The following is a 14,297-nucleotide window of genomic DNA, read 5'->3' as shown; positions in this document are numbered from 1 at the left end:
GCATTTAGTGTGATGATGATGATGATGGTGGATGGCGATAGCTTTCATGTTGGTATTTTATATGATGAACAAACCTGTTATTGAGAAAAAAATGTACCTGTTATTTACAAAGTAATACGTTTGTTTTATTACTGTGTTACATTGCAGAGTAATTAGAAACTATACTGATTAGAAATTCCTTTGCCTCTGTTCAGTTTGTAAAGGCTGTTTTTATGCACAAGGACTTTATAAACTTTATGAACTTATGGGATTAAAAAAAAGCAATAACTGAATTTTCATTTTGGGTTTATATGCCTTTAAGTATAGCCCTCAGTACATAGGTCACAGGACTCCAGTTTCACAGTACTAAATTTAACCCAGCAGGTCTGAGAACTGCCAAGTTCAACGAAACCATTTGCTGTGCACAGAAGCCACGAGTCTCTGCATAGAAAAAAAGACTCTAATTAGAAGTGTAATTATTATTAGCAGAGGGAGTTATTATCAGCAGAGGAGCTGGCAGTGTGACAGCACTGTGGACATTTTTTAAAGATGCAGGGTAAATCATTTTTAAAAAATAGATACCTGGATTCTGTTTATTAAACGCCAGTGAGTGGAATGTCATTTAAACACACTCTTATATATACTTTGTATTTTTAGAACACTGTAAATGGAAGAGAAATGTTTTACTTTAAAATGCAAGTAGAGACACTTGAGTCTGTAGAAATCTGGAATATGGTAACAAAGCTTTTTATATATTTTTTTTTAATTTGGAAACAAACTAACATAAATATGTTTTTGTCATTAGGCAATAGAAACGTGTAAAAAATAGATGTCAAATGTGTGCATATGTTTATGGTTGCATTTACAGTAAGAGCTCCATGTGAACTGATTGAATAAGGAGAAGCCGAGTGGTCCATGCTGCACTAGAATGAAAAGCCACGCATGCGCAGAACATGCCAAATTGCCGAGGTTTATTCGGATGAGAGCAGCATCAAGCCACTTTAAATGAGCTAAAGGAAGACCGGAAAAGTTTCAATTTCACCTTCAATGTAAGAGTGTGCAATTACGTCAGTTGAAGGACAGAAGAATTTGTTTTTCACGTTTTAGTCATTGGCATGAAAGGCTAAATTAACCCACCAATAATGGAATTATGCTTTCGTTTTTAAACCTAGCACATCTTTTAGAAAATGAAACGTGTGACAGAAATGTATAAATGTATATAACATAAACCAAACAAAATACAATTATATTAAAATAAATGAATGAAAATTCACACACAATCATAAGAAACTTTCCCATAACATAGGTCCAATGAGAATCTGATGTCCACCTCATTGTGAAAGCTCCCAGTTATCCTTTCCACATTCAACATTATGTTATATAACATCACACTCCACATTAGGGCATGACTAACATGATTTTTATCATCTGGATTTTTCTCATTGCAGCCATATTACTAGCAGTGTATATTTCAACATATATATAACTGCTGCACAGAAATGCCAAAAATACAGTGGCTATCCTAGACTCTGGGGGGCCAGGCAAAGCCCCCCCATGCCCTAACAAAAAGGCATTCAGTAAATTCCATGAAAACAATGCATTTGATCAGTTGGCTTAATCACTTTTTCAAAAATATTGAATAATATCATATGCACACATCTCCGTATATGAACATCCAGCTTTAATACAGACACTAGAGGGAGCCCCACTTAAGAGGATTTTAGGGCAGTTGTTTTTTTGGTGAGGCCCCAAACATGTCTGTTTGCCTCCCCTTAGGGTGGACCCCTACAATGAAATGTAAATTAAGGTAATTTTACAGTGTCCTCATTACATTATTTGTCCAAAAGAGAGTACTGACAAGTTTATTTTTCCAACTGAATTGTATCTTGTGATGCTTATTAATAACGTTTTTCTTTGTTTGTGTAATGTGTTAATCGATAGAACTATTTTTAACCCTCAAATGTCAATATTGGTAATAACCTTCAAAAGTCCATTATCGGTCAGGCGCTATTCTACATTCCGAGTATAATGCAAGCATTGTATTGCAGTTAAATTGGATCATACATGCTGAAAAACAGTGTAACTTATACATTCTAGAATACATTGCAGATGTATTGCAGTTACAATGTACATGATAAAATACAATGTTACTTATACATTCTAGAATACACCATGGCATTTGTTTTGCAGTTATATTGTATCAAACACACTGGAATACAGTGTAACATTCTAGAGTACGTCATATTTGCACTTACATTGTAGCCTATCATACACACTGAAATACAGTGTAACCTCCACGTTCTAGAATACATTGTAGTCATTGTTTTGCAGTTGCAGTGTATCATGCATGCTGGAATACAGTGTAACTTTTACATTCTACAATACATTGCTGACATTTTACATTGTATCACGCTGAAATACAATGGAACACCTACATTTTAGAATGGAATGTTGCAAACTACTGACTTTGCATGCTTACATCACGTGACAACTGCTATCTCCATGACAACTGCGCTCACTCCATCCTCTGATGAAAACCGTGACATGCAGTTGAAAGGACTTGAAAAAGCTAGTAAATGGACCTTGTTTTCTTTTTCTCATGGCGTCATAATGTTATGATAGCATTGTAATAACGTGTAATTACTAATGAGGGGATTTTATTGTGACAGTTCTCACGGGAAGTGGTGTGTTGGGATTATTTTTCTGCGCTGGCAGTGGTGAGGAGCTGGATGAGGGAGAGACAGAGAAGGTGGAGTGTAGGCTACAGACAGCACAGACATAGCGGGGTCCAGGGCTCTGATTCTTCTCGGCCCGGTGGCTGACTTTAACGGTCCGTGTACCTCTCTACGAGGTAACCTGGATCACAAAGCAGGGTCAGAAGAAAGGAGAGCGCAGGAAACAGGAATGAAAGAGGAATAAAAGAGACAGCTAAAGAGAAAAAAGGGAGCGACGTCGCAAGCGAGTCACCGAGGAGACAGACCCCCGGTCAGACGAGCACGGAAACACGGAGGCAAAGAGGAGGAGGAGGAATTAAAGGGAAGAAAGGCTGATAAATATCAAGAGAGAAGAGCTATTATCGCTAGGGTAAGTTCCTTATCAAAACATCCAATAGACGGGGCGTGTTTGCGCCTGAGCAGACGAGTTATCCTATGCACATGTCTGTCTGAAGCCGACATATTCCCTTTAAACGCCCCCATGAAGTACAAGCTCTTGTTATTGCTAGCACATTTAGCTAACTTATCACATCCTAACGGGTGCTTCAGTCTCACTTCGTTAGCTTAAATGGCAAAATATGCGCATATTTAATTGTTTTAACTTTGCAAAAACATTAAGAGTTGGCTAAAAAATGTCATTTTATAGACTTTTAATGCTTTCACACACACTCCACCGGCTCTAAACTCAACACACTGCATGATTTAAATGGCTCAAGCCGTAGCCATCACGAGTATTAGCTTAGTCATTACTGTACACTAGCGGGCCAGAATTCAATCAATTTCCATATCTGTGGGCGTGTTAGCGGACAGACGGGGTTTAAATAGTCACGGTCGTTTATATGGAGCTCTGCACTAATATAGTGTTGTTTGAGTGCTTTTAAGGTTGCAATTTTGCTGGGTGAATGTCTTTATGAGAAGGGCCTCGGCCTGAGTGCATTCAGTCAGTGCGCATGGATGCGGGGACACCGACCGCTGCACGTTACCGACGGCGGGCAGTGGCACGCTCTGCACGCACTAGGCCGCAGTCAGTCTCCTCTTTTCAACACTGCGGACATCAAACATGCAACAAATAGTCACTTACAGATACGTTTCTTAAGTGTTTTGTGTTTTTTTTGTACGTTCGGTTTACAGCATGCATTGTGGTTAAATCAGTCCGAGGACCCCTGCTTGAATTTTGATTTATGGGTCAAGAGGGCGGATTAGCGGCTCTGGTTTAACGTTTCACCCGGTCAACAGCCACTCTAACGCTAATTAAGCAGCAAAGCATAACTTCTGATTTATAGATGTTTTTAGGAACATGCTGATGTATTTTAATGTTGTGAGTTAGTTTCTTGGTGAAAAAAATCTAGTATATAACTTAGAGTATTTGGAATATATTTTAAGTATACCAAAGTTATTTCAAGTATATTTGTACTTTTTGGGCCTAATTTAAACCCCTTGAGACATGACGAGAATTGTATTTAAACAGGTTAAAAGCAATTAGCAATTTAAGAAGAACTGGCCCAAAAAACAAAACAAAACAAAAAAAAGAAAAAAAAATCGGAAAATTACCTGAATATTAGAAGGGAAAAAATAAAGAAAAATACTGGAAAAAACAACAAAACAAGGAAATTACCTAAAAAAGTGCTAATTTTTTTTCAACATTTCCCCCAGCTTCTTTGAAAATGTTTTTCTAAATCTATTCTATGCATTTTGTTAGAGTTCTTTCCAAGTTGCTTATTGCCGTTTTTTTCTTTCAGAAGAAAGTGCACCCATTTGCTCAGATTTCAAAGGTTTAAATACTTGTGAAGGTGTCTGAGTACAGCACAAGAAAAGTGACACTGATCCAGGCTTTAAAGGGTTAAGTATATTAACTGTATACTTTTTGTATTAAGTTTAATTTGAATGTACTAAAAATAAGCTTACTAATTCTGCAATACTTATGTGTTTTTTTTTCAGTATAAAGTATACTTTATTTTAAATGTATTGTAAATTGCATTACTTTTAAAAAACACACTAAATTGCAAATAGTAATAGTGGTATTTTAGTGCACTTATGGAAAGTAGACATATTTTCAAGTCCTTGAATACTGGTATGCTTTATTAAAGTTTACTCAGGGTGGGTCAAGGAAAAAGTATTTGTAGCTCAAAAACAAACCCTCAAGTCACACTACTCTGATAAATAAAGTACAGTCCCTTAATGACTCATAGATTGCCACTTACATTGACAGTTAAACTTGCAGCAAAAATGAAACTCCAGTTCTAACTTTAAATTTGTTTTAATTTATTGTGTGATTATTTTTTTCAGTAGGACTGGGCTCGGTGTGGCTAACAGGTGCCATGTTTCTTCTGCTTTATTTAGCTCAGCATTGAATGAAATGTTCTGCTGAGATACTGACAGATATTCACTGAGTAGCTCTGAATGCTTGTCTCACTTCATGGTCTAACTCACTGGTTCTCACGCTGGGGTCCGGGACTGTTTAATTTAAAATTTCAAAATCCAAAATCTGAAATTTTATCAAATGGTTTTCCATGACCTAATGTGTATTAATTTAAGGATCCTTTATCAAAAAAAGGTTGAAAACCACTGGTCTAACTTGTACAGGTAAGATATAAATCCAAGTATAGATCAAGAGCGTGTTCCATTATAAAGCTGAGTCGGACCTGAAAGCAAATAATAATATCAGCACAAGTGAACACAAGTTGAAAGTGTAAGAAGATAATATGAAATATTATGTTTATGACATTATTTTCAGTGTGGCTGTGCAATCAGTCTAAATATATAAAGCAGAGTGTATCCAAACCTGTCAAGTACCAAAAGGTGGTATTGAATGTCAGCCTCGAACTCTTAATAAATCACCACATACATCATCATAACTGCTTTTTTTGTCTGTATGTCTGATTTACCTTTATGTATAAATGCTACCATTTTCGGAAAAGAAAAAAGTTAACACTACAAAACAATGAAGATGGTTTTAAATGCCTTGTCTTATTTGTAGTTTGTTTACTTTAATCAGATATTTACTCATTTAAATCATGTTTTTGTGAATTTGATGCAGTACTTTCTTTGGGCAAATTCTTTTATGATTGTTTGTTTTGAGAAAACATGTAATTTTTTAGTTTTGGAACCTTTTGTTTGATGAGAAAAGAGTTTTGTAGAAAATAACATGTTTATATCTCAGATTCACACTAGTACTGACAACTTAGGCTTAGTAAAAGCATGAAGTACTCATCTCACACATAAAAGTGCGTCACTTGCACCCCTGGCCTTCACCTGCAAAATGTCACTCATATTAACACGTCCCGACCAAGAAGAGACTCATAATGATCACAGAGACACAAAATAACCAAAAAAGACACAAAATTACCTTAAAAAGACACAAAACGACTACAAAGAGGCACAAAACAACCACATAAAGACACAAAATCAACAGCGACTGTAATGTCTGCGTCCCGTGTGTTGACCTCCACAGCAGGCATGGCAGATGCAGAGCTGGACTTCCAGACAGGTGATGCCGGGGCATCCGCCACCTACCCCATGCAGTGCTCAGCCCTGCGCAAAAATGGCTTTGTTGTCCTGAAAGGCCGACCCTGCAAGATCGTCGAGATGTCCACCTCCAAGACTGGCAAGCACGGCCACGCTAAGGTCAGTGAATCCTGAAGTGCGGGGACGCAAGGGACGCTGATGTACGAGGACATAAATTGCCATAATGAGCGACTTGACAAGAGATGTTGTGCAAACTACAAAAAAATTAGTGAAAAGTGACAAGAAAATAAAATGAAAATTAATTTGGACAATTATAACATATTAATTAAAAAAACAAGGCCAGAAAACTGTATAATAAAAACTCTTTATATCACAGAAAAAAGGGAAAATGTTATGATTCTAAAATGTATTAGAAACCATTTTAGCACTCTCTCCAGCTCATTTTTTTTTGTATTTTTCTAAACTTTCACTTTTTTTCAAATTTTCAGGTAGTTTTCTAGTATCTTTTTTATAATTTTTGGGCCACTTGTTGTTAAGTTGCTCGTCCCTCTCTTTACGTGTTTTTGAAAGAAATCGAGCCCAATTGCTTGGGTTTCAAAGGGTTAATCTATGACTAGAATGCAAAGTTGTTGTTTTTTTTTTCCAATGTAGACTGACTTTAATAAAATGCAGTGCAGTTTTGATATAATTCTCACTGCAGGCTCACAGTCACAGTCATTAATATTAATGCGCGTTAATGGACACTCGGCCTGAACGAGAACTATAATGTGCTCCTGCTGGGTTACAGTTCAAACTGTAAAAGTATGTATATATATATATATTATAAATGATGTTTCAGTGTGTTGCTCTCATAGCCAAATGCTCTTTTTAAAGGACGGCGAGTTACTGAAGCACCTGCTTTACTCATTAGATATTGAATATGTTATCGATGCTTTCTGCGTGTTTTGTGCTCGTGCAGGTCCACCTGGTTGGTATTGACATCTTCTCTGGTAAGAAGTATGAAGACATCTGTCCCTCAACCCACAACATGGACGTCCCCAACATCAAGAGAATGGATTACCAGGTGAGACAGCTGAGACGGTAGCTTGTATGTAGTGTATTGTTAAAATACAGTATAACCTGCCGTGTACTTGTACTGAGAACAAATGTTTTACTTGTTATCTAAAATCTTGGTGGCAGAAAACTAGGGCTGCCTCTTTTAGTCAGTAATAAATTGTGAGTTGATGAGTGATTTTGTGATGGTGCGCCTGAGGGGAATGAGTTGTGTGAATAGTCATGTCTCAGATATCACATTAATATCCACAGATATGCTTTAATAAGCACAAGACTTACAGAGATAATTCTGCATGGCCGCTGGGGGACAGTTAACAGTCGGATGATTATTTGAAAAAGCCTCATGATTATTAGTCAACTAAGAATTTCTTAGAAAGAGAACTAGTAAATGTCACAGGAAAATACTTGAAATGTTATGAAATTTTACTGTGTAAATCGATAGAGTGTCTTAGGGATGATGTTTTTCAGGAGGCCAGCCTGGAAGCTAATGTTGCCCTGGTTCCCTCATCAAAAAGCCTGTGAGATTTTTCCATTGGATTTTGGATAACTGTAGAAAATTAGCTCTGTGGCAAACAAACGTTCTGTAGTCTTATTTAGCCACTTGTTTTTAAGACACGTGCACCAACAAGGATTAACTTTGACCAGGTTTAACTTTTACAGTGACTGCCTCTTTGAGATGGATAGAGCAAAGAAACAAAACAAATCTAGAGACACACTCAGCCCACTTGACTTTTATAATGATGATGAGTTTTTTGTCAAGATACCAGTTCACCAAGGAAACTGTTTTGGAGCTGAACAGGAAGATTGGACCAACTGTCAAACATGGCAGTGACAGACAGGAATGCTGCTGTCTTTATGGATGAAACTCAGTTTAAATTCTGTTTGAATAAGTAATAATAATAATAATGACTTTATTAATTTAGCACCTTTAAAATCAGAGTTTAAAAAGTGCTTTGACAAACAAAGCAAAGCAGAAGTGAGATACGTAGGCAGCAGAAATAATGCAATATAAAATAATGAATAAAAGAAACTATAAAAGTAGTCAAACCACAAATAAAACGAAATAAAACAGATAAAACAGAAATGAAAAGGTTAAGATAAAAAACTTTGTTCAGCTACACAGTGATTCATTTTCAGCGGTGCAGAGCTCTGCTTAATTTGAACCTATAATTTAAACTTAGTTTTACTTAACTCTGATTAGAGCTGATTTCAGAATAAATTATTCCTTATTTGGTGCATCCCAGACATAAAAGCTGTTCACAAAAAGAGTTCATGAGTGAGGTGTTTACTGATGCATTTTATGTCGTAGGACAATACGTGAAAGTCTCTTAAGCTTGTGTTACCCACGGACCTTATTTCTGCATCTAACAAAAAAAACATTGATCAAATACTTCTATATATAAACTCAAATAATGGCCTATAGCTTTGATTTTTTTCATTTACAGTTAACCTCTGAAATCAAACTTCCACTATCAAGCCATAAAGTCAGTAAAACAACAAAATCAGACACCAACTCAGAAACTCAAAAATGGACACAGATTACCATATTAAAGGCTAAAAAAGGTGAACAATCACATCTAATGTAACGCAACGCCGTCAACACAAATCAAATAAATTAAACTACACGAATCAATGAATCTATGATTGGATCACTGCTGCCGCTTGCAGAAAACCACGGCTTGTGCGCCACATAAATATTTAATATGCGGCAGGTCAAGCAAACGTACACATACCAATAGTGTCTCTGCGGTCGTCTGAGCAAACAGATCTTTTCTCTTTGCAGGAGACAAACAAAGAAAAACGCACCTGCACAGCTGATAATGATCCTCACCGCTGCCCTCTCTAGTGCTACATAACGTAGATAATTCTAAAATCACAACAAAAAAATGAAAAGAAAGTATTTAATTTACAGCTTAACATGGATGACACTCTATGAATCACATGTGCATACTTAAGAGAATAATGTCTAAATAAATCCACTTACTCTTTTCGGTTGTTTTCCCCTCTTCCAGCTGATTGGGATCCAGGATGGCTACCTGTCCCTGCTCCAGGACAGCGGGGAGGTGAGAGAGGACCTGAAGATTCCCGAGGGAGACCTCGGCAAAGAGATAGAGAGCAAGCATGAAGCCGGAGAGGAGATCCTGGTCAGTGCTGTCTGCTCGCCTCACACTCTTTTCTACATTATCTGTCTGTTCTGAGGCCATGTGTCGCTTTCATGGTGCCGGGAAGAGCATCGCGAGTTCTTATGAACACAGCGCTATCAATAATAAAACATTAAGAATCTTAATGCTGCAGCAAAATGATTTCAAGATCTGGATTTAAACGATTACTGGGCATGTCAGACATGAAAACAAGTGTCTTAGTTCATCATTTAGCTTTATTGATGCCCTCATTAGCATAACTAATGTGCTTGATTAGGAACACAACAAACTTTTTTTTTTAATTAATGATTTAATTGTGGATTTCTGTCCAAAAAAAGAGCTTAACCCCTTGAAACTTGAGAGCAAATTGGTTGATTTCTATCAAAAAACATGGGAGATGGCCCAAAACATAGTAAAGAAATGATACCTGAAAATAAGCACACAAAAAAAGAGTAAAAAACAAAAAAGAAAATGACCTAAGAGAAGGTTTTAAGCACTTAATTTGTTTTTCCGGTAACATATTAAATATAACATTTTTATATTTATAAAACGTTTCTCCTGTTCTTTGGATAATTTTCAAATAATTCTTCCCTCTTTTTTAAAAAAAATCTTTTTTTATGTAATTTTCTTGTCCCCTTTTACTTAAGTCTTGCCAAGCTGGTCTTTTTTCTCCGTGTTTTTCAAAGAAGTGAAACCAATTTGCTTCGTTTTTGTAAATGTGTGTTTTTGTGAAAGGCCTTTAAACGCAGGACAAGAAAACGGATGTCGATCCAGGTTTCAAAGGGTTAAGGTGACATTGTCAAAGTGTTTGTCCTGTCTGACCCACAGTGCAAAGCCGACAACACTAAATATGAAACACCATTTTCTGTAGATTGTCTAATCAATTAAATGACTAAAGGTTTACAGGCCGTTACAGTAAATCAGCTCAATCCTGTTGTCTATGTGCTAAAATTCAACATCAGGCAGCACATTTTCTCAGCTGAAACCACGTTGATGCGCATAATCTGGGATTAAAATAAGGGTGTCAAATTTCCTGAAGTGCCTCTGGGCAGGTGCTTCTTCTTTTCAACGTTTAAAAGTGATCAAGTGACGAAAGCAGGAAAAATTCAAACATCTTAAAAATCTTCATCTGTTCGCTCTTTCAGATCACTGTTCTAAATGCAATGGATGAAGAAGCTGCAATTGGCATCAAAGCCTTGGGTAAATAAGCCACTGCAGGTAAATACACAGCTACAGCTGTCATCGACATGCAGCTGCCCTCTCACCCCCCAACTACCGCCTGACCCCAGCCTGCCTGAAGACGAGTGCGTGTGTGTGTGTGTGTGATATGTGTGCGCGTTTGGGTGTTACACAAGCCACAAGCATGTGCCATGCAAGTGCAAGTGTGTGTAATGTCATGTACATGTACAGTTTACTGTTCATCTTTGGACCAAGGGGAAGGCAACTCCAGTCAACGAGATGCGAGGCCGAGATTTGATGTTTAGATTTAACCTTGGGGCAGTAGGCGACTTGGTAATCATTAAAAGGTGAGCCTGACCTCCACACCACCGCGTTTCATGTCCAGCTCATCTAATGATTCAGTGTTAATTCACTGGAGTTGTGTAAATTCAGTAATTTTCTGTGCCCAGAGTTCAGATTTGAGTGGGTACGTTAACTGGAACGATGCTCTTTTCTCTGCGTCATCGTGACACTTTACATTACAGCGTTTAATAATCGCCATCAGGAACATATGATGAGACATATGATGGTTTTAAACTGCCCGTGGGAAGAATCTGTCCATTTTTGAGTAAAACCAACATTTCCGCGGCGTCCTTTTCTCACTTTACAACCATGCTAAATTACTTTCTCCAACTCATATTTCTCTGACTGTTCACTCAGGCCGTAGTGCTATAGGGAATGCAGAGAGTTGATTGGCCGAGTAGCATCAAGTGGGATAACGCATGCAATTGGTCTGAGTTGCTAAACCAGTGCTAAAAAACCTTGTTTCCACCCAAGCAGTCCGGTTCAGTTCAGTTATTTTTTGCATTTTCACTGTCAAAAGTTGCAGAACGATAGCAACAGAGCCACTCCATTCTGTTATTTTGTTTTCATTACCCCCAGGTTATCCAGCACACTGATCCAAACCTAAAAAAGTGGAACGAGGAACACTGCAGCCTGGTGATTGGTTAAAATATTGAGATAAAGGAGTGAGATACAGTAGCATTTTTTGACAAGGCAGCATAAACTGACGGGAACACCTGTCAAAATAGAAATGCTTTGTCAACATTGAACAGCTCTCAGTCATTATCGGTAATAGTCGGATATGATGGCGTCAGGGTGTGGACTCAGGGCGGAGAGAGATGGTAGGTTAACAAGGGGGACACATTTTTGCTAACAAGGGGGGCGGCGCCCCCCCTCAAATCGCCTACTGTCTTTGGTATATATATAAAAAAAGACTATAATTTTAAAATGTTATTTACAATCATATATATCCATTATTCTGGGTATATCCATGTTTTTTTTCCATTTTATTGCTTTTATCACTTTTTTTGTATATATTTGTTTAAACTGGACATAATAATGAAACTAAAAGATTTCTAATTGATGAAATTTAACTAATTGGATGAGTGTATTAAAGCCTGTAAGAAGCGATGGTAAGTGAGGATTTGCCTACCCCTTCATGTACTTTTGTCTCATGTTAACACTATTACAAGCATGTGTATCGTTTTTACATAGCACTACCGAATATAAATGAAGGCTTATGTTTCTTATTGTATTTTTGAGCTACATTGTATTTTTTTTTCTCTCTCTGTGGGTTGCACCTTATTTTACAGCCTGATCTAGCCAGTCGCTTCCTGTAAGAAACAGCTCGTAGCATTGTTGTAATCGTGGGGTCAAACTGTTTCATGCACTTTCTTTCGCGCACTTTTCTCACCTGCAAACCGTGGGCTGTAGAATAAAGTGTCCGCAAAAAAAAAAAAATGTTAAAACTGTTGGTTGTGCAATGTTTCCTCCGCAGAGGCGAGTTAAAACACTGTCTCATGGCTTTATTTTCTTTTCTTAAAGTGATGGTTCAGATTTTTTAAAAGTGGGGTCGTGTGAGGTATTTATCCAGAGACAGTTTATGACGTTCAGTGGGGCGGACAGGAGTTCAACATGGAAGCTAAGACATGTACTGCTGTGGAGGAGTCAGCCCAAAAAAACAAACAAAAAACATATTTTAGACTTCAAAAAAATCAATACGAGTTAAGTGTACACTATAATGAATATATTTTCACCACTTTACCCTTCTGTCAGACAGTGAAAACAATGCCGTTATATCACTCACTTTAAGACCAGACTCCATTAAGAAAAAAAAGTTATTTAACCCTTTGACACCAACATCACTTTTCTTGTGCTGCTGTCAGACGCCTTTTGCAAATCTGAGCAAACTGGAAGGTTTTATTATTTTTTCAAATACATGACACGAAAAAAAAAAGGCAATGAGCAACTTGGCAGGAAATCTTCCGCAAATTTTTTTAAAAGCAAAATTTTTAAAAGCTAGGGAAAAACGTCTAGTATAAAAAGAAGGGAAAACTATCATTTTGAATTATCATAATTACTTCTTTTTTTTCCCAGGTGATTTCTTTTTTGTTTTTGTTTCTTTGTGTGATTTTTTTGTTTGTGTTAACCATTTTCTGATCATTTTAATGTTCTTTTTACTCATTTCGTTACGATTTCTGGGTTATTTCTTCTGCTGTTGCTCATTGTCCTCTTCCCATGTTTTTGACAGAAATAAAGCCACTTTTTGCAGGTTTCAAATTGTTTTTATTGTTGACTACAGGAGCTGCTGGTCTACTGCTGCCTCAAACATTTCTCTTCTTTGTGTTATTGTGTGATTTTGGCCTTTAAAAAAAATTGTTTGGATTCACTAAAGTCACAATATAACACAAACCTACTAATCGAGGCAGCGGTAGACCAGCAGCTCCTGTGTTCAGAGAGGTAAAATTACTGTTTTTGTTAATGCCTCCTGTTGGCTTTGATGAGAGCATATTTGGGGAACTGAAGCTGTCTGACTGAAAGCTAAAGCAGTGAAAATACTCACAATATAAGGTACACTTGAACTGATATTGATCTTTTTAGGTGGCTAAAATTTGTTGCAATAGATTGCTTAGTTTCCACGTCGAACTCCAGCCTGCTTCTCCAAATTGGAGGCATGCCGGCTGTCATTTACTGTTTGTGCTACACTGACTTTGGATAAGTAACTCACGCAACCCAATTAAAAAAAATAAAAAATTAGGATTGAACTATCCCTTTACACACCTTCCTTCTCTGACTTTTCTTTCCTCTTTCTTCTCATTCCTCCCTTTTGTAATTCTGTTTCAGGGGCAATCGAGATGCACTGGACCTGTGGGAAAAGGAGGGGATATTGCCTCGTCAATGCTATTCTCCCTCTTTTTTTCTTTCTTTTCGTCTTTGTTTTTCATACTCTCTCTCCCTCACTCTGTTTTCTGACCCTCCTTCGGGTCCAATTAGAACTTTAATAAATAATTGGAAACGGTAAACAAACATTCTCTATGTACATGCACACATAACGAAACCACATCTGAGTCTGGAACAGATGTAAATAGATAAAAAAAAAAGTCGGACGGTCTCTCACTAATGATTGAGTAGGTCTACAAATATTCAGTAGCTGCCTGCCATCAGGGAAAAGGAAGGTGGTGATAATGTCACGTGTTTTTTTATATGTTCCCCTGTTTTATGAAGGGCTTCAACTCTACATCTGCATTGTTCTGTTGCTTGTTCAGTGTGTGTGCCATACGGGATTGAATACTAGGGTTTTCTGTGTGGCACTTTTATTTTTGGAGATCTGAACAAGCCCCTCCTGCTGGTTACTTTATCACCTGTTCATTAAAAAAGGTTACCAACATGGCACACCAAGGTTCGGTTTCTTATTGTTTCTTAACCCTGCTTCAAGAACAAATTG

At 37.3% G+C, this 14,297-nt stretch overlaps 1 protein-coding gene across 3 annotated transcripts; it reads left to right on the top strand.

The window, feature by feature from the left end:
• The first annotated feature begins 2,694 nt into the window (after positions 1 to 2,694).
• LOC121961898 (eukaryotic translation initiation factor 5A-1) lies at positions 2,695 to 14,245 on the top strand. Of its 3 annotated transcripts, XM_088073307.1 has the most exons (7): positions 2,695 to 3,063; positions 4,433 to 4,532; positions 6,145 to 6,317; positions 7,117 to 7,221; positions 9,224 to 9,355; positions 10,498 to 10,570; positions 13,697 to 14,245. In XM_088073307.1, exons 3-6 carry the CDS (start codon positions 6,150 to 6,152, stop codon positions 10,558 to 10,560), a joined length of 468 nt encoding a protein of 155 aa, XP_087929433.1. In that variant the 5' UTR covers positions 2,695 to 3,063; positions 4,433 to 4,532; positions 6,145 to 6,149; the 3' UTR covers positions 10,561 to 10,570; positions 13,697 to 14,245. The 3 variants fall into 3 exon arrangements, with proteins under 3 accessions (XP_087929433.1, XP_042367931.1, XP_042367930.1); XM_042511997.2 differs by lacking the exon at positions 4,433 to 4,532 and having other exon boundaries at positions 6,148 to 6,317; XM_042511996.2 differs by lacking the exon at positions 4,433 to 4,532 and having other exon boundaries at positions 2,697 to 3,063.
• Positions 14,246 to 14,297: the final 52 nt, after the last annotated feature.

This window comes from Plectropomus leopardus, chromosome 23 (assembly GCF_026936395.1).
Source record: "Plectropomus leopardus strain MGB_pleo_1.0 chromosome 23, ASM2693639v1, whole genome shotgun sequence".
In the NCBI taxonomy this organism is placed as follows: domain Eukaryota; kingdom Metazoa; phylum Chordata; class Actinopteri; order Perciformes; family Serranidae; genus Plectropomus; species Plectropomus leopardus.
The sequence above is the reverse complement of the archived record's forward strand: the minus strand, read 5'-3'. Positions and strand labels throughout refer to the sequence as shown.